At 39.2% G+C, this 27,335-nt stretch overlaps 1 protein-coding gene across 1 annotated transcript in view; it reads right to left on the reverse strand.

The window, feature by feature from the left end:
* Positions 1-26,954, reverse strand: part of LOC143296133 (glutaminyl-peptide cyclotransferase-like) — a 27,540-nt gene extending 586 nt beyond the window's left edge. Inside the window, exons 1-8 of the mRNA XM_076607920.1 lie at positions 26,818-26,954; positions 21,324-21,482; positions 13,491-13,784; positions 12,239-12,370; positions 11,544-11,643; positions 9,193-9,306; positions 7,724-7,921; positions 1-5,653 (exon numbers count right to left, since the gene is read on the reverse strand). The exon at positions 1-5,653 is cut by the window's left edge and continues 586 nt beyond it. Coding sequence (XP_076464035.1) covers positions 7,749-7,921; positions 9,193-9,306; positions 11,544-11,643; positions 12,239-12,370; positions 13,491-13,784; positions 21,324-21,482; positions 26,818-26,892 — 1,047 coding nt within the window. The 5' untranslated portion in view covers positions 26,893-26,954 and the 3' untranslated portion in view covers positions 1-5,653; positions 7,724-7,748. The remainder of the gene's footprint in view (positions 5,654-7,723; positions 7,922-9,192; positions 9,307-11,543; positions 11,644-12,238; positions 12,371-13,490; positions 13,785-21,323; positions 21,483-26,817) is intronic.
* Positions 26,955-27,335: the final 381 nt, after the last annotated feature.

The raw sequence follows: 27,335 nt of genomic DNA on the forward strand, positions 1-27,335 counted from the left end.
TATGGTTTTTTTTTTTTTTAAGCAGATGTAGTGCAACATTATTTTATCGATCAGTCTGCGTCTGTTGGTGTTTTGGCCTGGTGGTAGGCTGTATTGTCTGTGAAGTTTTCATTGATGTGTGGAGACACCACTGAAGTGCAGATTGGATGCGACATCCTGCACAGTGTGTGTGTGTGTGTGTGTGTGTATGCATGCCTACGACTGTGTGTGTGTGTGTGTGTGTTCCATGTTTTGCATGTGTGTTTTGATGAGACAAAAAGCTTTGCCAAGTGGAATTTGTTCTGCATGTGTATTCTACCATTAACCCTCCTCCAGATATTGTTTCATAACAATACAAGTTTTCAATGGAAAAACAACAAAACAGAAGACAACCTCGCAAGCACACTCATACTTGTGTGCACAGGTGCAAACACACTCACACACACACAAATCACGCTTTCAAAGGCTCAAAACGTAATCTTTAATTGGAAGGAATCAACAGTCCCAAACCAGAACAATCAAAACAAATAAATTATTGATTGATTACAATGCTTGTGTTTGGCTGTTAAGATATTGCTCATACTTTTGATATCACATGATGTCAAATTTCTAGCAACAACATCCCATTCAAAACTACCATGCATGTTTGTACTTATTCATCCTTTCAAACATTGATCAACCCATTCTTTAGTTTATGCACACAGTGTATTTCATTTCAAAGGCCTGTTTCTTGTAACACTTTGAAAAGTTCTGCTGTGCTCTGCTACAGCTGAAAGGGCCAAGATTTGCAAACAACTGACACTTTGAAATCCAGCTGCCCAAATGCATTCATATTTAAACTTGACAATCTACACCACTCATATAAACTGAACCCAGCAAAACAGTTATTCACTAAAACAGACAGGAAAAAGAAATCTGGTCTTTGGCACAAATTAAGTATTTCTTGGACAAAACCAGGTGAGAGAAAGACAATATAATTACCTTTGTACAACCTGGCCTAAAGCTTACTCTGAAACAATCTTACAAGCAACATCCTGAATCACTTTCAGGTCAAATCAAATCATGTTGCTTATAGCACAGCCAATTGCAAAGGGGCCATTTCAGGGTTGAATGCCTGTCAGTTCTTAAATCCAGCCAAAGAGAACCCCAAATCACATTAGAAAGTAAATCAAAAGACTGGTTCACCATCATCTAGCTCAGTCCACATAAAATTAAAATCAAGTAAAAATATTGAAAATAATGAAACACAACCTTTTCACTCGTGTCTGTTTCAGTCAACGTAAAATCTAAATCAGCAATTCATGTCACATCTATTTTGACTTAAGATTTCTTAATGAATCAGAATGGATGCAACATAAACATAAACCACTGGGTTAGTAACAATTCCAGGAAAGACCAAAAATTTAATTTGAGTGCATGCATAATTGTGGTTTCTTTCACAGTACAGCGCTAAAAGCAGAACCTATCTGACAATAGTAAAGCAGTGCCAAGTCTGCACAAAGACGCAAAACGAGAGGCCATTATGGACAGAACATATGATTCTTATCACAGAGCATGACAAATACATTAATAACAACAGCAACTACATCAACAATAAAGACAAATGCATCAAACATTGCTGTAGTAAAAAAAAAAAAAAAAAAAAAAAAAGAGAGAGAGAGAGAGAGAAAATGAACAGCATCTGAACAACTGATGTTACCTGGCACAACAATGAACACACCAAACAATCTCCAATCAGGACATGACACTTAAAAAGTGGCTCAAAGTCCAACTGACAGCACAGGACTATATCAGGACAAAGGACCATATCAAGATTGTTAAGATAAAAAAAAAAAAAAAAAAAAAAATGACTGTGCTAAACTCAAAACTCTTTCACATCTGGGGGGGGAAATCAACACCAAAACACACAGTTTGATATATTATCTTAAGGCAAATAAAACCAGGCTGTGCAGAAGACATCAGTCCTTCTGCATAATCTATCATCCCCAGATTAAAAATAAACAAAAAAGGAAAAAAAAGACTTCAAAGCCACACAATACTTTTTAGAATGCACAGCTAGTGCTCCTCCCAGTGTTTACGATATCACCATGTAATCACTGGAGCGAACCTGCCACAGTCTGTTGCTTCTTACTTTTCTTACGTGTCCCTGAGCTTGCACAAACACTGACACATGCTAACACAAACATATCAAAAATATGAATTAGCATAATATCAGTGAGGGTGGTATACAATATCACAGTGTGTGTGTGTGTGTGTGTGTTTGTGGGGGTGGGTGAGGGGTTCTTGTTCTTGTTGCTTATAGTGTGTGGGTGGGTATCAGTGTAAGTTGGTGCCTGTGAGTGTGAAGAGGGGGTTGTCACCGATAAAGGTCCTGTTGAACCAGTGCAAGCATCTCAGATTCATAAACATATCTTGCGCATGTAACATATGAATACTCTTTTCCTGTGTATCAGCTAAGGGTTTTTGACAGATGAACATGTTACCAAATCACACTCCCAGGAATCTGAGACATCAGAAGTCCTTTTGATTTTAACCTTGTGTCCTTTTCACTATTGTGTACAAGGTTTTGCATGTACAAGTCTCTCACACACACCAGCACATTTGCATAAGTTTGTGGACATGAACACACATATACCAGCACACCCAAAGTAAGAACATACGTCTAATCACTCTTCACAAGAAAAGCAAACTGTGAGCTGAGAAACTGCTAAATTTTGTATGAACAGAAAAAACAAACAAACAAAAAATCTCAAACAAACCAAAACAACAAACGAATATACATCTCTCCACTGAACAAGCCATTCATCACATACATATCCAAGACAGCTTCAATATCAAATTTGTTCCCTTTCATTTAGAAATATTTCCAAGCTGTGGAAAAAAACAAACAAAGAAAAAAACCCCTAATGCAAGATCTTTCTTGTTCTCTGTGACTGCTTTTTAGTGGAGGGGTGTCTAAGTAGATATGAGCATCTGGCTTCGGGTTTTGAGTCCAAGGATCAGGATTCCCAGCCCCCACTCCCCACACCCACTCCTACCCTCTGGGCCTGAAACTGGTCTTCTGATGAAATGGTAGACTGAGGTCCTGTGTGCAACAAGTGATTAACACATCTAAAGAATCAAGGTAACAAGACAATTGTCCTTGGCAAAGTTCTGTAGAATGAATTGTGATCAACACATCTAAAGAATCGAGGTAACAACACAACTGTCCTTGGCAAAGTTCTGTAGAATGAATCCACTTTGACAGGGAAACAAACAAGTAGAGGAGAAAGAAAGATAACAGCAACAGCAACAACAACAACAACAACACACACACACACACACCAATAACCCCAAAGATTATGTTGCAAAGTGCTCTCTCTCCTGGCAGAGCAGCCAAAATTTAACACACAGACATCTTTTGTGACTAACTATGCCAAACTAAACTTGTGCAACAATAATACTATTAAAAATAAAACAACCACAAAATACAAAATCATTCTACAATAGGAGACAGTCTTTTTTTTTTCTTTTTTTTTTTATAATTAAGAAATCTGTCATGGTTACAAGTCAAGTCTTCACTGCACCCTGGACCAAATGATTATTTAGTAAGCACATATTGCATGAAGCAAGCAATGTACAAAAAATACACTGATGCTTTTTAAAAGGCACATTTTGGTGACACAGTGATTCATAACTGAAGGCACAACAAATCTCAAGAGAGGCAGACAAAGCAACAGAATTCAAACATTGCAATGACTCATTCATTTGCATATGTATAAAAATTAACCTGCAAATTCTGCAGTGGTTAAAATCTAATTGCATGAATAAAAATCAAACAGCAAACTCTGCAGTGGTTAAAATCTATTTGCATGAATAAAAATCAAACAGCAAACTTTGCAGTGGTTGAAATATATCAGTACCTTATAGGAATGTCACTGTGTAAATCAGTACACAAACATGCCCATTCTCAATGGGGCACAAGTTCTCCTCAAAACCCTTTTCTTTTTATTTCTTTTAAAATGCCCCCTACCCTACACCCTTTCATCCACACTGTTCCAGAGACATTACCCCCACATTTTTCATCCACACACACACAGCCACACCCAGTCTCATCTGCCACAGTCCAAACCCTGTGCCAGCAGTCCACAAGAAGCTACCAACATCAGGTCCTCCTTAGGCCACACAACAGAGGAGACCCTGCACTGCTGCTGAGTCACTTGGTGGTGTTCAGTAGTGCCTGCTTTGATTCAGCACAACCTGGACACCACCTACCATAACCGCCTACTGCCAACAATGATAATTTTGTTGTGGAAATGAGCTGAGTGAGTGTCCCCTAATGGAGTGGAGATTGTAACCACTGATGACAGTCCCTATGAATCAACTCAAAATGAAGACCGACTTACTTTTCTTTTTGCACCATGGAGTGACACTTGTGTTACTGACAAAGTGAAAAATCTAGTCAGTCATCAGAAATATCAAAACTGGCAGAGAATGTCAGGGGAAACTCACACAGCTTTAGTCTGTAGAAATCAATTTACAGTAAGACAGTTATTATGTCAGACTTACAGTAAGACAGTTATCATATCAGACTATCACCAGGAGACTGGGGTTTATATTTCCTAATCAAACTAATTTGTTATTCCAGCACAATGCTACATCACACAACTATACAAGGTTAAAGGGTCCCCATAGCCTATCATGGCCATTAGGGCAGTGAACTATCCACTGTGTCAAGGGCTTGGAGTACATGAAGGCAGGGTCTCCTCTCCTTCCACCACTTTAACCTTCCCCCAACGAAAGTCTGGCATCCGTTTATACCTGGCTGGAGTGACTAAAGTCAAGGTGAAGTGCCTTTCCCAAGGACACAACACCATGCAGAAGCCGAGCCTTTAACCTTTATTACTGGTGGACACTGGATCAGATGTCCAATGCCAAATGAATTATGCAGCAGTGCCCCATCACAAACCTAAACACGTCCCATCAATATACAGATACCCTTTAAGCAAACAATAAAGCAATATCTTTTATGGAAACAAGTCCTTTTTTGACATCAAAGAAACTGGCAAGTTGACTGATCAAAATATTACATGAGTATAAAAATTCACTGGCCAATCTAGGAAGAAATCTTGACCTTCTTTTAGAACAGCTAAGAACATTTTTATTCCTACAAAGTTTTGTGTATTTTGCATATACTGAACATTGGAAAACTGCAAGGTTTCAATAATGCCATTTTCCAAAGATTCAATATAGAAAAAACCAAAGATCATGCATAACTGATTAAAAAACAAAACAAAAACCCAAAAAACAGCACACGCACAAAAACAACAACAAAGAAACAAAAAACAAGAACAAAACAATGAACACATGAAACAAAACCAACACAAGGCATGCCAATAACACCAGTCTGATTAAACGTACTCAATAGAAAGGCAATGATGAGTACACCAGAATATTAATTTATGTAACATTTATACTGTTGTATTCAAATATACACAACTCAATTACACACAACCCTTGTCCAATAATAAAAACCAACAGCTATGCAGTAATAATTACAGGATAAATACTACGTGAAACATAAAACCTTGTGTTTGGGAGTGCACAAATGCCAGTCTCTCAAGTACAGCATCAACCGTAGTGAGGAGAAAAAGAACTGATCCCACTGGAGAATAGAATGGTAGAGGGGAGGGAACTGCAAGAAGACATCACATTTTGGAATGCATCTGCATATGTTCCATCATCATCATATTATGACGGCATACCCAAAACATCAAAATAAAATGTTTGGAGATAAGCACACACGTACACACACACACATACCACATGGAAGACAAAATCAAAAATTTGTATCAGAAACATCACATCTAATGTCTGGAAAGCCCTGGTATGCTTTATCAGGAAAGTAAGAAAAGATTACAGGTTTAAAAAAAATTAAACGTCCCATAGCTTTTTACGCCAATATGACCAGTGAATTCACATCCACAGCATCCATGGCTCAGCATAGTAAGGTGGGGGCCAAATCCTTTCCTGCCGTTTTAACTTTGCGCAAATGAAGTCAGGTATGCATCTACATGTGTGTAAAGTGAGGAAAATCAGAGAAAAGTGCTTTCCCCAAGTACACAACACCACACTGAAACAGGGCCTCGAACCCTCAACACTGTGCCAGAAGTCCAACATGGAACCATTTTTGACCACGGCCCCTCCTGAAAATATGTACATCATCAGCAGTAAAAACACAGCACAAAACAAAATCAAACAATAACGCTGAACAACAAATGAGGAAGCAGCCTCCAAGCATTCCAAACATTTGCCCCCCCCCCCCCCCCCCCCAACCGTCCCCCCCCCCCCCCCCCTTTAAAGTATGTGTTTCTGAATTTTTAATGTACTTGACAATGTAAATATGGGCAAGTTTGACGAATATTTATAAAGTTCACTGATTCAAAAAATGAAAATGTACAGTGTTATTTCTGAACATAATATATGGTAAATTTTGCATAGACAACCATTTGGAATAAAACCAGTCAATGTGTTTCCACATTTGTAATTCTTCTTCTGTAAAAACAACAGAAGAAGAGAAAGAAAAAACCAACCAACTTGAGCACTTTATACATGAGAATACTCTGGATTATCCTGATCTACAGACAACGTCATATCAACAGTATTCTATACATCATCTTTTTTTGCACAAACAATCCACTATATGGGTTATTTCATGTCTTTATACAGTGTTATTGAGTCAACAGTCAAGCAAAGGTTTTCTCATCAAGAAGATCCCATGTCCTAGACAGCACAAGATGTGTAGTTTTCTTTTTTTTCTTGCTTTCTTTTTTTTTTTATATAAATTTTTTTAATCATTTTTACTGTCAGTTTCATGGAGGTATCAAAGTGTGTGGGCTGATCCATGTGTGCTACACCACATTTCCTGAAAAAAATATGACAGCTATTCAGTTATCTTTCTTGACATAATTTATAACTGCACATCACTAGTTCTATGTATGTATATATGTATGTATGTATGTATGTACTGGGTATGTATGAATGTATGTATGTATGTATGTATGTATGTATGTATGTACCGGGTATGTATGTATGTATGTATGTATGCATGTATGTATCTCTGTCTGTTGATCTCCATCTGTATCTCTGTCTGTCTGTTGATCTCTATCTGTCTATCTATCTATCTCTATTTTTTCACCTGACAATCCTTTATGTGAATTCAGCGATTTACACTCTCAGAACAGAAAGGCTTTTCCATTGTTTTCTGCACCAGTTTAAAAAACCCAACAAAACCAGCTGATACAAATGCATGTCATTTTTTGAAAGTCCCTGCATACATCACCAGTCACAGCACTACGGACAGGGAGATTCCGACAGAATGTCCTATTTTTTTCAGGCAGTTATGTCTGTCTGTCAAGAAGAAAATGATTATTGTCAACCTTTGATTTTGGGGGGTTTCAATCTGACATTTGATTTTTTCCCCCTTATAATCACATTAATAACTTTATCCTAATTTCATTAATTAAAAAAAAAATCAAACAAAAAAAACATACAAAGAAGTAAATAATGCAAATCATTTTGAAGACATAATAAATTAACAGATATTATTAAAAAAAAAAAAAAAAAGAAATAAAAAGAAACCTGAACGATACAGAATCACAAAATCACAATCCACCCACCCTGTCATTTAAAAAAAACAAACAAAAAAAAACCCAGTGATCAGAACACAAGGAATGAAACGCCCAACTCTCAAGCAAACAAGCACCTGGGGAAACGACGCAACACATCAATCATTTCCGACACGCGTTGTTCTCAGGCTCCAGGTGCATGAGCGCGGACGTGAAGACGCGGAAGACGCGGCTGAAGTTGTCGATGAAGGCAAAGTCGAGGTGCTGGCCATCGTCCTCCACCTTGTGCCACACTGACGGGAAGGGGACCGAGATCAGGTGAAGGATGTCCACACCTGTGACAGTCACACAGACGGGTGCCATAGGCGAATGGTTAAAGCGTTAGACTTTCGATCTGAGGGTCCCGGGTTTGAATCATGGTGACGGCGCCTGGTGGGTAAAGGGTGGAGATTTTTACGATCTCCCAGGTCAACATATGTGCAGACCTGCCAGTGCCTGAACCCCCTTCGTGTGTATACGCAAGCATAAGATCAAATACGCACGTTAAAGATCCTGTAATCCATGTCAGCGTTCGGTGGGTTATGGAAACAAGAACATACCCAGCATGCACACCCCCGAAAGCGGAGTATGGCTGCCTACATGGCGGGGTAAAAACGGTCATACACGTAAAAAGCCCACTCGCGTATATGAGTGAACATGGGAGCTGAAGCCCACGAACGCAGAAGAAGAAGAAGAAGTGACAGTCACACAAAGGGTTTTCAGTGTGTCAGCTTTAGCTGTGACACATCCACCCGGGAAGGGAGAGAATCGGAGCACACTGGTGGTTTCTTCTTCTTCTTCTTCTTCGTTCGTGGGCTGCAACTCCCACGTTCACTCGTATGTACACAAGTGGGCTTTTACACGTATGACCATTTTTACCCGGCCATGTAGGCAGCCATACTCTGTTTTCCAGTGGTTTGAATCTCATACTCCACAGTATTTTCTCTCTCCCCCCACCCCACCCCATACCCCAGACCACTAATTCACTATCAGTTGTTTCTCTTATTCAAAATAACTCTTTTACGAAGACCATTAAGTGATTTTTAAATTTTATTGTTATCAAATATTCATTCTGAATATTCATCTTTGATTCCACCCTCCTTCTGTCTGGTTTCCCCCAACTCACCATTCACCTCACCTCCCTTCCTCTACCTCTTAAACGATAACTTTCAAATGTGAAAATCAATACTTTAACAAAACGTCTACAATCAGCAGTGTGTGTCACAGGACTTTAAACAAAATTCCACCACCTCCACTAGAACTTGAGTGGTGGTCTAGATGCTAGTCATCTGGATGGGATGGTAAACCGGGGTCCCATGTGTAGCATGCATTTAGTGCATGTAAAGAACCCACAGCAAGAAAAGGGTTGAACAGTCACTACAGATATGTTTATGAAACAGTCACCACAGGTAAGTTTATGACACTGTCACTCTCCACCCTTTATTTACATACAAAACACATACAAGAAGTCACTCTCCACCTTTTATTTACGTACATGCATGTACAAAGATGCAATGGCAACTCTGCAAAGATGTAATGAGCGCAGGCTGATGGAATGGTATCTCACCTCTACGGAGGAAAGGAATGTGGTCGTCCTCAATGCCTCTAAAGGTCTTGACATCCTGGAACATGGTCTTGGTGTGTCCCTCGGTCAGGTGCTTGCCACTGCGCAGCTGTGTCTCTGCACACAGGAGGGCACACCTCAATCACCCCACTTCCACCCCTGGCTGTCCACTCCCACCTTTCATACTTCAGTTATAATAATAATCATAATGACGATGAGCATGATGATAACCTTTCAAACTTTAAAAATAGTAATAATAATATTGACGATGATCATGACATGGTAATAATAGCGAGGATAATAACATTAATGATTTCATTCATATATGCCTTTCCATGTAAACATGCTTAATTGTGTCTGTCTGAGTGTGTATGTCTGCTTGACTGAAACCTGACAGAATGACAGGAAACGAATGATGAGCGCCCAATGGCTGCTGTCAGTCAGCTCTATCCAGGTAGGCAGCCTGTTGTGCAAATGACCCTGTGTTTGCAAAGCACTTAGAGCTTGACCTCCGACCAAAGATAAACAATAAGTAAGTCTCCGTATCTTTTATTCATTTGAGTGAGTGTGTGTGTGTCAAGTCAAGATTTTATTTCATGATGGTAAATTGAATAAGCAACAATTTCTTCTTTACATCAAGCCATCAATGAAAAAAAAATGTGTGCGTGTGTGCGTGCGTGCGTGCGTGCATGTACAAAAGTGGCTATGCAGATTGGATTGACAGAACATCAATCAAAATGATAAATCATTCTGACCTTGATCTCGGTTCACAATCACAAAGAAAAGAAAAAAGTCTGAGCAGTTCATTTCTGGAAACACCTTGGCCTGACTTCAATAAAGCAGGGTCTGAGCAGTTCATTTCTGGAAACACCTTGGCCTGACTTCAATAAAACAGGGTCTGAGCAGTTCATTTCTGGAAACACCTTGGCCTGACTTCAATAAAACAGGGTCTGAGCAGTTCATTTCTGGAAACACCTTGGCCTGACTTCAACAAAACATGACAGAAAGACAGACCACCACAAATTCTAAAAGCTCATTTCAGGTTTGAGATCATGTTCACAGTTGCAGTATTTTGATTCCTCCATGTGGACTACAAATTCCTCCAGCATTTTTCACAGCACTGATTGTGAACAAGTTTGTAGTGACAAGCGAAACATTCCAGAATCTAATGGCAGTGACCGACTGAAGAGTCCTACATGGTTCAATGCATACAGACAGACAAAGATTACCACAACACAATTTACTTTATCATAGCACCAAACAAGTTATGCTATCAAAATGCCCCAAGCACAGCTAAGTCATTAAAATGTCTGCACACACAGCACAAACATATAAACTGGTCAATGAATTACCAGTATGTACTCACTGAAATTAAAAAAAAAAAAAAGTCAGTGAAAAAAACAATTAATTCGCAACTTTAAAGAAGGTAGCAATGAAAAGGCATGTAAGAAAAAAGGGAAGGGATGTCACATGGTTCCTTCCAACATACACTCCAGCATGTAGCACTTCATCTTTGTTCTACAATCATCTCTCATCTGTTCCAGACCCCATATGTAGACAAAACCATGTAACCAGAGTTCCTTTTCTTACCATGCCACGTGTATGTGGAACACACTCCATTATCTGACTGCACAGAATTCTTTACATCCCGCTTCAAAACTGTCTGACAACATCATTCTTAACATATGGCTTGAAAACTATCTCTTCCCATCAGTGCATAGAATTTTTTTTACAGCTGGCTTGAAAGATGTCTGTTCCCGCCAGATCATGGAATTCTTTACATCTAACTTGAAAACTATCTGACACCACCATTCTTAACGTATGGCTTGAAAATTCTCTCTTCCCATCAGTGCATAGATTTTTTTTTACAGCTGGCTTGAAAGATGTCTGTTCTAGCCAGATCATGGAATTCTTTACATCTAACTTGAAAACTATCTGCTCCCATCAGTCCATAGAATTCTTTACATCTAGCATAAAAACTATCTGCTCCCATCAGAACATAAAATTCTTTTCATCTAACTTGAAAACTATCTATTCCCAACAGTCCAGAGAATTCTTTTCATCTAGCTTGAAAACTATCTGCTCCCATCAGTCCAGAGATTTCTTTTCATCTAGCTTGAAAACTATCTGCTCCCATCAGTCCAGAGAATTCTTTGCAAGATCTAGCTAGAAAACTATCTGCTCCCATCAGTCCAGAGAATTCTTTACATCTAGCTTGAAAACTATCTGCTCCCATCAGTCCATAGAATTCTTTACGTCTAGCTTGAAATCTATCTGCTCACATCAGAAAATAGAATTCTTTATCATCTAGCTTGAAAACTACTTGCTCTCATCAGCACATAATGCATACTGACCAGTCTGCACCAGGTGACTGTACAGAGACGATGTGGACGGGAACAGATTCATGAACTGGGTGTCTGTCGTGCCAATCAGGTCCAGCAAAATGAGCTCTCTCTGGGGGAAAAGTAAACACAACACAAGTCAACAACTTGTACCCCATGTTCAGCACAGGCGCACAGACCTGATACTTTTCTCACTGCCAAGTACAGTTTCAGTTTCTCAAGGAGGCATCAATGCGTTCGGAAAAATCCATATACGCTACACCACATCTTCTAATGCCTGACAAGCAGCATAACCCAAAGTGCTTAGTCAGGCCTTGAGGGAAAAAAGAAAACAAAGGAAAAGATGAATAAAGAAAAAAGAAAAGTAAAAAAAGAAATGTTAGCAGAAAGCCAGAGAAACTGTAGACCAGGAAGAGGGAGGGCAGGGGGGTGTGGCGGCTGTTGGCTTGGAGTCGACCTCAAACAATTTAAAGATAGTGTATCTAATTCTAACAATCCAGAGTCAAAACAAAACCCAAAAGACAAACAAAAAATACAAACACACTGATGGTAAAATGTTGACAAAACAAATGTGTTTTCTGTATCAGTCAGTATCAAGATAGGTATGCATGTAAATGAACACAAAACATACATTCATGCACACATACACACAAACACACACACAGACGCATCTTTCCTTGGCGAATAACCAACCAACCATTACTCACAATGCTAGACAGGGAGTTTTTCTCCCATTTCCCTGCCAGATGTCGAGCACCGTAGATGGAGTCCGTAGATGTCCAATGATCAAATGCTTCTTCCCCATCGAAAAAGACGTACTGCAAGGTCAGGTCAGCATCCTGGAAAACAAGTCATTCCTCGTTTGCTCTTGATACTGTTTGTTTTTATTTCTGTCATATTGGTGTTCTATTTTCTTCCCTTGAAAGAGATGATCTGTTCAAACATGCTTAACATGAAAGACAAGAGTAGGGAAAGTTAATGACTTATTGTGTGAAAATATTTATTTTAGAAAATCTAAAATCATTGTGGAAACATTTACCATCATTTAATCCAGTGTGTAGCAGGTTCACTGGTTTTATCAAATGATGGTATATGCCTTACTACTTTTCTATCACTTACAGTTGCAAAGATGACATCAGTCACTGCGCAATACACATGTCAACACACCAGCAACAAACTGACCACAGTGCTAGGCATGTAATTATGTCAGCATGTCTGTAAAAAACTGACCACACTGCAAGACATACGTGTCAACCCCTCAGTGACAAACTGACCACAGTGCAAGGCATATAATTATGTCAGCATGTCTGTGAAAAAATGACCACAGTGCGTCTTTCAAACTGACCACACATGTCAACTCCTCAGTGACAAACTGACCACATTGTAAGACATACATGTCAACCTGTCATCAACAAACTGGCCACAGTGCAATACACACGTGTCAACTTATGAGCAACAGACCACACACATGTCAACCCCCTCAGCAACAAACTGACCACACACATGTCAACCCCCTCAGCAACAAACTGACCACACACATGTCAACCCCATCAGCAACAAACTGACCACACACATGTCAACCCCCTCAGCAACAAACTGACCACACACATGTCAACCCCCTCAGCAACAAACTGACCACACACATGTCAACCCCATCAGCAACAAACTGACCACACACATGTCAACCCCCTCAGCAACAAACTGACCACACACATGTCAACCCCATCAGCAACAAACTGACCACACACATGTCAACCCCATCAGCAACAAACTGACCACAAAGCAAGACACATGTCAACATGTCAGTGAACCACTGACAGAGTGCATGACACACCTGTCAACCCTCAGTGACAAACTGACCACACACCTGTCAACCCCTCAGTGACAAACTGACCACACACCTGTCAACCCTCAGTGACAAACTGACCACACACGTCAACCCCTAGGCAGAAAACTGACCGCAGCGTTACTATCCGGTGCCCTAGCTTTGGTCAGCAGACAGTCCAGCTGCCTGGCAGTCTCCATCATGATGGCGCAGGGGACAGCAGAGTCGATGGCTCCGATAAACGTCTTCCTCTCCTTAGTCTGCATGTCCTTGGAGTCATAGTGGCAGGCCACCACTGTGCGCCGGGAGCGGCCGGGGTTGAGGGTGGCGATGATGTTGACAAAGCGCTTGTTACCGAAGGGGGTGTTCTGTTCAAAGCTGTCCTCCTCCACTGTCCAGCCCAGGTTCTGCATGTTCTTTATGATGTGCTGTTGGCAACAAAAAACAAAAGAATTTAAAAAAAAACAACAACAACAAAACAAACATAAATAAAAAGAATTTAAAAAAAAGAAGAAAAAAAGGTGTATCGTAATTTCTTCTGAATTCATCACCACCTCTTCTGACAGAAATACCATTCAGAGGACTAAAACAACAAACAACAAGAAAGGCAAGGCCTTCAAGACTCACTTGTGATATGCTTAAAAAAAAAAATGTAATCGTTAAAATGTGTTCTGTATTTGTTATTATAAAGCTTCGGGTTAAAAGAAAAAGAAAAAAGAAAAAAAAAAAAAAAGTCGTAATGGCAGATTCAAACCCTGTGTGTTCGGGTGAGAAGAAACTGTGTTACCCATTACACTATCGTGGCGCCTTAACTGACATTCAAAAATGTAACATTTAAACAGGCTTTTTTAAAGGGCGATAAATCGATTGCGGTATTCGCAGTGAGAACACTGTTTAAATCATATTATTCTGGTGTATCTTGGCATTCAAAAAATCTTTAAGGGCAATTAAAAATTCTTTTTAAGTCCGCAGTAAAGGAGATGTGGCTATCCCCGCAATCACACTGCAACATTTAGCAGTTTTCTCTGGATCTAGATAGATGTACAAGTTTAGTTACACCCGGTTGACACGGTCGATTCAATTTCTCTATTATGTTCATTCTAGTCTTATAGTCTTAAGCTGATATGAAAATGGAGTATTTTGTTAAACTAATAACATGTAGAGCCAAGTACAAGTACTTCTAAACGTCGTGTGAAGTGAAAAGGACTTCATTTTAAGAAAAGTCAAAACTGGAAATTTTTACGTTTCATCAATTCAAGGGTATTAACTCGCATGGTTTATTATTTTTAACTGTGAATTCCAACTGATTCTGTGGATATTTTTTATGGCAGTTTGGGGCATAATCCAGTGAGTGATGAGGCATTCACAAATCTTTCTCTGAATAAATATTTAATGGTTTCCGTCTCCAACCTTCCATCACATGTTATTGTGTATTGTCGATTGAATATTGGATTGAACGGACAGGTCAATAACTTGAAACAAAATGGTGTCGTTCGCGTTTGCGAAGAGCACGCGCTTTGAATATGTATAAATATGTGTACGCAACTGATTTTTGCCCATGACCTTCAGGGCTCATCCAACAAATCTATAAAGTCCACTCGTCATACTGATTTTAGTATTTTCCGAAAAAGACCACTTGGGCGAATGAAAAAGTGAAAGCCCTGTACACTGAGAGTAAAACACACAAGCTTTTTATGTATTGAGTATAATTTCAAAATGTAATGTTTCAGATGAGAAAGATCAGTTTAAAGCAAATTAAGCCCCCTAGCATTAATTGCAGATTAATTTCCCTTTTTTACTATCAGCACCAAAGACATGCAAAATAAATATAACTTCCATGCTCAGCAAAAGAAGCTCCTGTTTGAAAATAAAAATGATAAAAATGACTGCTCTTCTTGTTGTGTCAGAATATCAGATCAAAGTGCCAAGTTTAGAGAATATTTTTCCTATTTTTATGCCAAATATGGGGTCAACTGACAAAGTATTTGCAGAGAAAATGGTAATGTTAAAGTTTGCCATGGACACACAGACACACACACACAGACAACCGAACACCGGGTTAAAACATAGACTCACTTTGTTTACACAAGTGAGTCATAAAATTAATAAATAGTTCTGTAACTTGAATGTCAACACATATTTCCAATGTCTTAAAGCTTCTCATACATTGTAATCACAATTAAACCTGTTTTCTTTCAACAAACTGACTGTAAAATTGTTTGCTACAAAATTCAAAATAAACCCAACTTCCAAATACCAAAATACCACACCATATCTCTGATATGATTTAACTTCAGTTCATCATGACGCCACTGCCTGTGCCAATAATAGTGTCAGACAGATCTATCACCTATCAGTGGGGTGTTTGTGTACTGGGCGATGATGAGACTAAAAGTTCAGATAGTGGTCTGCAGGGATCGCGTTAACGCATGTTTTTCGCGTATTTGACGCATTTTGATTTTCGCTGACGCATTTTCACAGAGCTCACGCGTAACGCTTACGCAAAACAACTTTTACTCCAAGCCGTATCAATGCAACTTTAGGACTGACTTGGCAGCTAGGTTTGCGATACTGAATCAGATGGTACAAGACAAAGTGTCTGTGCATGCGGAGCACTGTGAGATGCCTACGTAACTCTTAACAGCTACAGCCAATTAACAGAGTACGCGCGCGCACAACACTGCTTAGCTGACGAGTTTTGGAACAGAGTGGCGTCATTACAGGGCGTGACCCTGTAGCGGGAAAGTTAAGCCTTGTTTGACTGCTGAACGTTACTCGGCTAGCCTAGGCCCTAGCGTTTTTTTGTTTTCCACTGTATCTCAGTCACGGAATCAACTCAATATGATTGTCAGGGCTTGCGGTGAATTTCAGCGCCGACGTGAGCGGCGAAAATAGGTGAGTAAACCTTTGATTTAGTGTCATAGGTCTGACGCAATTCTGACTCCAACTTACGCGGTTTTTTGCCGACTTTGCGTAAGCTGCACGCGTTTTGAAAAAGTCTAGGTCTGTGGGAGGATGGTGGCAGAATGGTTAAGACACTTATCTGTCCATGCACAGTGTCTGTGAGGGTCTGGCTTCAATTCCCACTCCCGCCCTTTCTCCAATTTTTTTTTTTTTTTTTTTTTTTTTTTTGCTGCCCCATCATCTGCACCGTTTCAGTGGCATTACTCCCATGCCGCTCATTTAGATTCCTCCAAACACGCCCACACCTGGGTTCGTCCGTCACAGTTCCAGCGTCGGCAGTCCGCAGGGAACCATTGATGTTAGGTCGCCAGGAGGCCACACACCAGAGGAGACCCTGCACTGCCGCTGAGTCACTTCGGTGGTGTTCAGTGGTGGCTGTTCTGATTCAACGTACTTAGGACACCACCTACTAAGCCCCATACTAACGACAATAATGGCTTAGTCGCGGAGCCAGACTGAGTGAGCGTCCCTCCCAGTGTGGAGACCGCCACCACGTCCCTCAAACAACAGCCCCCCATGAATCTGCCAACACTGAAGACACTGACAGGACTCACCCCAAACACAGAAGTGGAGGGGTATCGAAACTGAGGTCACCATGAGAGCAGGGCATGAAAGGCCACAGACTTTGAGACGGTTCTGTTTATAAATTATTGATGGTGATGAAGGTTTCTCCAAAATTTGACTAGAAAATCAAACTAATCATTCTGATGAGGCAATGAACCAAGGTCATGTGTGCAGCATGCACTTGGTGCACTGAAAGGGGACCCACGGCAACAAAAGCATTGTCCTCTGGCAAAATTCTGTGGAAGAAATCCACTCTGACAAGTACAAAAATGTATATGCAGGGTTTAGGTTCTTATCAGTCAACGGTCATAGAAGCATACAATTTTGAAGTGACCCGTCCATGTAGCAGCTAATCGGTCACTTGACTCATTAATTTTCTGAAAAATAAGTCTTGCTAAAAGGAAATTTTCTTCCTAAAATTACGTTTAAGTAACATACTTACCGTGACCCACTAGTGCAGACTCCGGCAGTGGTCTGACATTCCTGTCCTGTGCAAACTACTATCCGCCTGTGCGGAGAAAACAAAAGTAGCTACGGCCGATAACCTCCCGGAAGTAGGTAACCTCTTTTTTTTTCTTTTTTTTTTTTTTTTGGTAGGGAACTTTTTTTTGAGTAGTTTTCTCTTTTGCTCCTGCGAAACAATCACCACTGCTGTTTCAAACTTGTGAAACACAGTGAAAAAACATGTACCCAGCTGGGAAAGGAAATGAAGTACACTTACACAAAGACAGCATCACTCAAGTATTGTGAATACAGTGCTAGTTTAGCTTTTTACTTTTCTGCCAGTCTCCTCGACTGAGGAACGCTTTGATACATGCAGAACACTTCACTGTAATAAATAATCATCTGCACTGTGGAGCATGCTTCCAAAAGAAGTTGCATAGTAACAAGAAAGATGGAATGAGTGTTTAGAACAGTTGCAGTCTCTTCCGTTCTGCACATATCTGGACAGTCTGAAATGAAAGATTTCTTTGGCGTTCATGAGCAACTTACATGTTTATTTCATTGATGTTATAATACAAGAAAATGGCACAATCAAGTAAAATCGAAATATGATCAAGATACGCACAAGCGCACTTTTACAGGCATTTCGTCATTAACTTACATGCACTGACATACATAACATTATCTTTTAAGTGCATCTGTACTTCATCCTGTGGAAACACAAGAACAGAATTAAACAGGTCTGACATAATGCTCGCATGGTACTTGAGGAATTTTTAGCGACATTTTTGTAACTGTGGAGATGAGGATTTCCACAAGGCAGAGGAAAGTGATTTCCTAAAGGAATGGGATATGCCAAACGCCCGTGACAGTTACACATTCTAGATTGGATCTCTTTCAGCCGTGCTGCTTTTGACATTTTCCTTTGTATTAACTGGACCATAATGTGAGTCTGCATAAATCAGCCTTTCAGCACTGCAGAAAACGTTCTGTAATGACTATATCATAATTTCCGTGGTCATCGTGACACAGCAAACATTAGCACTTACTGACTTAGTCTCTACAGACCATCACATGTGTGTGTGTGTGTGTGTGTGTGTGTGTGTGTGTGTGTGTGTGTGTAAAGCCATTTCACACACCAAGCATGATGGACAGAGGGAGACAGAAAGTTTCCTGTGCCAAAAAAACTACTGCACATCATGAGTCAGCATGAACAAAACAAAACATTACTTCACTGGCTGCTTAAAATATGCCACAACCAGGTGTGAATGCCTTGACACTGAATGAGCAGTCAAATTTTCTGTTTATGACAACAGCTGCTGTAAATCTAGGTGTCAGACTGTCAATAATGCACACATATTTAAGGGCTGATCTTGCTGCTATATACATACACGTAATTGCCTTTCTGAAGGAATATGATACTCCAGTGCTTCACATATAAATCTCTTCATCTGTTTTTTTTTTTTTTTTTTTTTTAATGCACGCAAACATGCACACACAAATGTGATTGTGGCAACAGCTGCAAGCACACACACACACACACACATACACACTCGTACACACAAACATGTACAACACGCACACACACACATACATAAAAACACCTACTTATGCACACACATACACATGATACACACACATATAACACCTATCCCCTTACCCCCTGCCATCACAAAGACACAGAGCATTATTTCTCCATACATGTGTTAATATAACAATGGCAACATCTGCCATAAATGGATTTAGACTATGGGATCAAAAGCCATGGGACAGTTTTTACATCTGGTATACAGATAAGCAAGGGAGGAAAAATAATATCTTTTAACACTTCGGTCAGGAAACACTGTAAAACAAAGACGCGGAGATGTTTTCTGGATAACAGAAACTGAACTCATTATTTCTGCTAGGTCCTAAGGTTGTATTCTCACACTCACCCCACCCTGTGTGTGTGTGTGTGTGTGTGTGTGTGTGTGTGTGTGTGTGCATGCGTGTGTATGTGTGTGTATGCATGTCTGTATGTGTATGTGTGCGCATGTGCATGTCTGTGTGGGTGTAGGTGGGTGTGAATGTGGTTCTAAGTTGATGGAGTAAAGCACACTGAATCATACATAATCATATCAGAAAAGGCATAAGTGTGTGTGTCTGTGTGTGTGTGTGTGTGTGTGTGTGTGTTTGTTGTTCTGGTGTGCCTTGTATCTGACGGATTTGTCACTGTAGAGCACTTTGAGAGGATTTTTGTTTATCCAGCCAACCGCACAGGGTCATATCAGGACAGTCGAACCATACAAATGCTCAACCATGTCAACACAAAACTGTAACATCTATACGCATACACACATACACACACACAAAAAACCAAAACAACCCACACCAAAACTAACCCACAAAACACAGTTCATGACACATTATCCTAACCATTTAGCTCCTTAGGGCAAATATGACTAGGCCGTGCTGAGGACGTCAGCCCTCCTGCTTAATTCATCATCCTCAGATTACAAAAAAATCATAAAAAAAGGAAAAAAATAATACTTCAAAGCCAAATAAAAAATACAGTAAAAAGACCAGACAGGCAAATAACACTGCAGAATGGACAGTTAGTGCCCATCCCAATGTTCACAATTTCACTACCTATTCGCCAGAGCAAAACAGCACAGACAGTATGTATCACAAACTGTGGAAAAGAGAAAAAGATGTTAAGGCTTGCTTGAAAAAAGAAAGGGGAATGGACTGGGAAAGTTAGAAAAAAGCAGACAACAGTGAAGAAAGAAAAAAAAGGCAGAAATAAAGAGGGCAACAGAAAAGAAAAGAAAAGAAAAGAAAAGAAATTTCTCGCTCGCAATTTCCAGAAGGTGGGGACGCTATTTATACTGAAAGACCCCTCCAGCATCTCCACAGAGGATTTGAGAGGCTGAAAAGCGCTAGGTCAAACATGTACTGTTATCAACATTATCATAATCTTGACAACAGCAGGAAGTGTGTAGTTCCTGACGGTGACAGCGAAGCAGGCCACTGTGAGAGACAGCGCTGTTCTGTGTGACCTGACCATCCGTCACCCAAAGCCACACCTGTCGCTGTCACTGTCAGGCCACAATCTTCTTCCACAAACAGAAAAACACTGTCCGTCAGTGTTTCTGTGCTATAAAGCCCATGTTGCCTCGCCTGACTGCACACAAATGGGGATTTTACATACAAGACCAGCTTTTTAAAATTTTTTAAATTTCAATTTTAATTTTTTACCCCTGCTTTTTTTGTAGGCAGCTGTTCTCTGATGTCACAGCTTTGCATGCTGGGTATGTTTGTGTATCTGTAACCATCTGAATGCTGCAATGAAGTCGTGGTTATTTAATGTGCGTAAAAACAACAACAACAAAACACACACACACATATATGTATACATATATATATACATATATATATATAACAAAAAAACAAACAAAAAACCCACAACAAAACACCATGCTGAATAATGAGACCAATGAGACATCATCTATCCTTGTCAGTATATTAACATTTCCATTTTTTTTCTTTTTTGACTCTCAGTTCTGTTATCAATGCCAATTATGGGGGATAATGTGTGTAGTAGTTTGCACATCACATTCGCTGATTTATGCTTCTGTTGCTGTCATAAAAAGTTCCCATTAAAAAAAAAAAGAAAAAAAAAAGAAGCGACAGGAAATCAAAATTAACAGTGTTTAATAAGTGAGAAACACACACAAAAGCAGAGGTGAGATTTTTGTAATTACTTTTTTTTATTATTTTTTTTAAAGTCATCTTCTGGTGTGAATACAAGCTGACAAATTAACAAGAAAAGCAAATGAACCAAACCAAACCAAATCTTCCACTTATCTTTATTTTAACACCACCTTAAAAATTTTTTTGTTGTTTGTTCTTTTTAGAATCAGTCTTAGATCAATACAAACAAAGGAGACCTATAATAACAACCGAAGAAGCCGACTAGATGTTCGGAAGAAACACGTCAAAATGCACTGCATTACCTCTCGAACTTTCTTGTTGCCCGGTGTGTCGGAAACGCGCTCAATCAACATGGGGTCCAGCATGTCGTGTCTGAACGTGTCCATGTCTGACATCCTGTCCGTCAGGTATCGTAGAGCTTCCTCACTCGTCACCGGCCTCAGCGGCCGTGCCTTTGGTGCCTGGAATACAGGAAACAAAAAACACAAACTGTGAGGCATAAGAATTCCAGTGTTTTCTCAAAAAAACAGTTTACTTCTGGTTGCAGTCCGTTTCTCACAGTATCTGGCCGCTCTTTTTATTTCAGTTTCAGTTTCAAGGAGATGTCAAAGCGTGCAGACTGATCTGTCCGCAACACATCTGCTGTGGAGAAAAATAAAAAGAAAAGAAAAGAAAGAAAGAAAGAAAGAAAGAAAAAGAGAAGCTGATGCCTGATCTATTTATAAATCCCATGCACTGATCAGGGCCTTGAGAGACTACCCCAGGTTTATGTAAACCATTAACATGAAATGAAATAAAAGAATAAAACAAAATGAATATGCAAATGCCTACATTATAACGTAATAAAAGGAAAGATGTAAGATGAAATGAAAACTCCCACAAATTCTTTTCACAGAAAGCTGACAGGAAATGTTGTAACTCCAAAGAACTTACCTTTGTTCAGAGTAATGTTTTATGTTTGTTTGAAATACCCCCCCCCCCACACACACACACTCAATCTTCCCCCCTCACCACCACCATGTGTAATTTCACACATACACACACACACACTTGCACAAAGAGAACTCAATGGTCTGTCCTTTGAACAGTCTTGTATCAGTCCACGAACTACTATGGCTATCCAAATCATCACCATCATAACTATAATAATGTGTTTCTAGTCAAGACTATTTCATGATGGTAAACGGAATAAGCAACAATTAGAACAATCACTGTGCGTCGTTTCGGGGGAGGGCGGAACCTGCCTCCTGTCCGAACGTCAACTTTCCTTTTTGTTTCTTCTTCTTCTCCTTTTTGTTTGTTTTATTTTTCTTCCTCCAATAATCAATGTTGGTCTAATTGCATGTTTTTCGACGTATATGTATTATACTAAGATGATTTCGATGATAATCTCAAATACAGAATCCACACACTCACATCAGAGCAAACTAAATCTCAGACAACTGAAAACACATGTATAATGTTAAAATATTCACTGAAATTGTCCATGAAAACCGAATATTCAGACAAACAACTTAGTGTATTCGGAAGAATACTACTTTGAATGCATTTGGATGTATTTACATGTATTAATCGAAAACTGACATGTCATATAGAAACAACAACAACAAAAAAAAAAACCCCTAAAGAAAACAGAAGGAAAAAAAAAGGTTTTTGTTTTTTTTTGCCAATGAAGAAGGTGTGTGAAAGCACAAAAAAAGAAAAAAAAGAAAAAGAAAAAAAAAGAAAAAACAACAAACCCCCCACCCCCCAAAAAAAAACATGTTCTGGTGCTCCATGACCTGCATGCAAGTGAGGAAAAAAAAAGAAAAGAAAAGAATAAGCAACAATTGCTTTTTATTTATTTATTTATTTTTTTTAATAACATCAAGCCATCAATGAAAAAAAAAAAAGAGAAAAAATATAGGGGAGAGAGAGAGAGAGAGAGAGAGAAAGAGAGAGAGAGAGAGAGAGAGAGAGAGAGAGAGAGAGAGAGAGAGAGAGAGAGAGAGAGAGAAGCAACAACAACATCAACAAAATGCATATGTACAAGAATACTGTGATGATGAAATACACAATTACATTTCTATTTCACACACATGCACAGACACACACAAATGAACACAAATTCTCCGACACAAATACACCATGCCCATCCCATCTACATATTCCCTCACATAATACAAAAACCTTGTCAACACAAGCATATGTATACAAAACATTTCACAATTAATAAAAGAAGTATTAGACTGATAGATCAAGACTTGCATTACTGTTAATCATTTCCAATGAGCTGATTTTTCAGTTTTTTTCTTGAACATGTTTTTATTCACAATACTGTTCAGAGTGAGTGGAATATTACTCCATACTTTTCCACCAAAATACAGAAAGCTGGGTTTGTAGAGATTGTTTCTTGGTCTGGGTGTACAGAGCTTGTTGTTGTGTCTGTGTTCATTATTTTAAAAGTGTCTGCAATTTTTTTTTTTAGAGCTTTGTTAAGTTCAGCTGTTGTGAAAAGATATTATAATAAGTTGTTTAAAGTCCACTGAGGTCAGGAACTTGGTTTTAACAATACTATTTTCAGTACTCTTATACATACAGTGAATAAATTTTATGTTTGAGAGGCTACAGCTGTCCCATAAAGTTGACATATAATCGATTACTGGCAGAATATGTGCATGGTTGAAGAGTGTTTGTGAATGGACTTTGTAGATCTTTTGAATTTTTGCTAGCTTGAAGTATTCTATCAGAGAAACGTTCACGTAAGTACTTTGTATAATCAGTCCAAGATTGATCTTTGTCAATAACAACACCCAAAATCTTATGTGAATCTACCACTTCAATTTTTCTGATGCTTAAGTACAGTGGTTTGAAGTTATGTTTCATTCTTTGTTTTTTTTTGGTCACGCACATACATACATGCACTTTGTTTTCTGAGCATTTACGGACATGTGATTCAACTGTGTCCTGTCATTAAGTTTCAGAATATCATCTTGGAGTGCATTAGTTAGTTTACAGGCATCTGAATTGCTTGAATGTAAGGAAGTGTCATCTGCAAACATTTCATATTTACATTTCATTTAACAAGGAAAGTCATTAACATAAGTAGAGAATAAAATTGGCCCAAAGATGGATCCCTATGGTACTCCATGTAAAATCTGAGGTTTGATAATTTACTGTTACTATTTCCTGTCAGAAAAGATTGTATAAGGTGAGCATACTCTGGTGGTAATTCATAAGATTCTAATTCATGTAGTAACAAGGAGTGATTGATTGCATCAAAACCTTTTTCAAAATCTATAAAGAGGAGACAAGTGAATCTATTTTCATTAATGTTATGTAGAAGACTGTCAGTGAGATGTATGAAGGCTGTTTGGCAAGAGTGATTTGTATGGAATCGGGACTGGTCTTCGTGGATTAGGTCGTTGTCAAAGAGATAAGAATATAAATATTTTTGCAAGTGTTTTTCATTGGGTTCAGACAGAGCAGAGATGACAGAAATTAGTTTATAGTTGGATGGATCAGAAGAATCACCTGATTTGTACAGTGCAATGACTCTAGCCTGCTTGAATTTTGAAGGAAAACTTCTTATCAATACACAAATTATAAAGATATGTCAGAGTATCTACGATAACAGGGGAAGAAAGGTTTAATATCTGTCCATCTAAGTTCTAACCCATCCAAATCACGTGTGCCAGATCGTTTTAGTTGTCCTAAACTTTGTCTTACCACCAAGACACTTAGACAGTCATTGGTTGAAGACTAAATGGAACATTAATTTTCTCTGAATCAATATACTGTTTTAAAACACTGAGGTCATTTTCACTGTTCCTATCACTTGATATAATGTTTTCAGCAATGGTTGCAAAATGATTACTTAACTGATCTGCTGTTACATCTGTGATGCTTTGTTGACATTTTGACACATGTTTATTATCCAACTTGTTAATGGCTTTCCAAATTAAGATGATAATCTTTTGTATTGATTAACATTTTCGGAAAATAATTACATTTGGATCTACGTTTCATGGCAGTTAATTTATTTCTTGTTTCTTTTTTTATTCATTTGCTCCATTGTGTGTGTGTGTGTGTGTGTGTGTGTGTGTGTGTGTGTGTGTGTGTGTGTGTGTGTGTGTGTGTGTGTGTGTGTGTGTGTGTGTGTGTATGTGCGCACACTCTCACCATATAAAGCCATTCATTGATTTTCTTTATGCACTGAATATAGTCCATAAAGTCTCCCAGCTGGCGACAATGAAAGAGATTCATGAGTTATAAACCACAGCTGGTGCATGCCTTGAAAGAGCGCCTAGTAGTAGTTTGCACAGGACAGGAATTTCAGACCCCTGCTGGAGTCTGCACAAGTTGGGTCACGGTTAAATATGTGTTATTAAAGTTAATGTTTTTATTATTTTTTGACACACTCACACAGCACAGCCATCACTTTAAATATACATGGATACATTTCTGCATTAGTATATATAGATACATCTATTGTTAGATTTATACATATATACATACATTGATACCTAGAAAAACAACTACAAATAAAACAAACAGAACAGAAAATCTGCAATACCAAAGAAAACAAAAACAGAATTCCGTCTGATGTTTTCCACTGGGTCCTGAGTGACTGGGAAATGAAGACAATCACAGGTACTAGGGGTGAACATTATTCATTTATTTAATCATTGATTGCTGGTTGTGTTGAGGGTGAAGATTAGTCATTTAGTTATTTACTGATTGCTGGTTGCGTTGAGGGTGAAGATTAGTCATTTAGTTATTTACTGATTGTTGGTTGCGTTGAGGGTGAACATGATCTATTTAATTATTTATTGATTGTTGGTTGTATTTGTTTCTGTATTAATTCATGTTTATATCTATAGATTATTCAATTATTTATCTACTAATCCCACAATTTTTTAACATGTCCATTTCTTACTGTGTGCTGTGTATGTGGGAGTGATTGTGTACAGTCTGTGTTTCAGTGGGAGATGTGGAGGTTATAATGTTAGTGACAGTACACTCATTCTAAGTATATACTCTTAGAGTGAATCATAACAATTTGATCTTATTGAGATGGAAGATTGTGCAATGAAGGGGGTGGATGGAGGGAGGTGGAGGGAGAGGGGGAGATTTCACACAATGTCATACTTCTGGGTTCGACATAAACCTTGTTTGGACAGATCTTAGCTGCATATTAGATGCACTGTATCATAAATAAGGTGCATGGGATGAAGTCAGGGAAACAAGTGTCCCCTTATACTAGCCTACAGTCTATAAAATACAGTACTACTACTATTTCACATCCAGTGTGAATGATAATAAAATTGTGTTCATTGACTAACACAGGAAATTCCTTCCTAAAGAACTGTGTTCTCTGATAAAGAAGTTTGAGTAACACACACACACACACACACACACATAAATGCACACTGTACAAACACACAAAGTCATACATATGCTATTTTTTTTAAAACACACACACACACATCTACCATCCCCAAATTACTCCTGCTTCACAACTGCATGCCTCTACGACCACTCTCCCAGGCCTTTATCCTCTGTTAGTTCCCCCCCATAGTCTAATATCACTTTGACTTTGAGCTGGAAAGACGCAAATTGAAGACCACACACACACACACACACACACACACACATGCACACACCTATACGCATGCACACACCCACATCCACACATACATAAGGTATCGAGTCCACTGCAAGCAGACTATAAACACGTTTGTAACATTTTCACAAAGTTCTGTACAGCTGATTCGTGTGCAGTAATGTGTATAACCATTTCTTCGTCTTGCTTACCGTCTGTCCATGGTAGCATTGCAAAAGCAATAGTAAACAAGTCACACTTGACAATCCAAACCGCTGGCCCCCCATCTCAGTCCGTTTTCACTCATGAACTGTGCTGAAAACTCAAGCAGGAGTAAAGTTTGGGAAACAACGTTTCAGGAAATGACGTGAAACACGATATAGGTGTCAGCCCAAACTGTCACCCACACAAGCTATACCCCAGGCTCGTTGTACCGGCCCAGACTCGATCTCCAGTCTTTGCGAGGCATTATTCAAATGTCCATTTTTTAGCTTCCCGCAGCGCCGGCTGCCGTGGCCGTGTGTTAGTGTGTCTCAAAGTTTACCTGTACACCTGTTCCGGTGAGCGCGTGCGCGCGCGCGCGCGCGCATGTACTGTGTGCCGTGTAGTATGTGTGATGACGAGACCGTGAGACTGAGAGAGAGAGGGGTGGGGGTAGTGAGGGAAACACACACACACACACACACACACACACACACACACACACTCAGTGACACACTGGCACGGCTGC

This window comes from Babylonia areolata, chromosome 21 (genome assembly GCF_041734735.1).
Source record: "Babylonia areolata isolate BAREFJ2019XMU chromosome 21, ASM4173473v1, whole genome shotgun sequence".
Classification (NCBI taxonomy): Eukaryota; Metazoa; Mollusca; class Gastropoda; order Neogastropoda; family Buccinidae; genus Babylonia; species Babylonia areolata.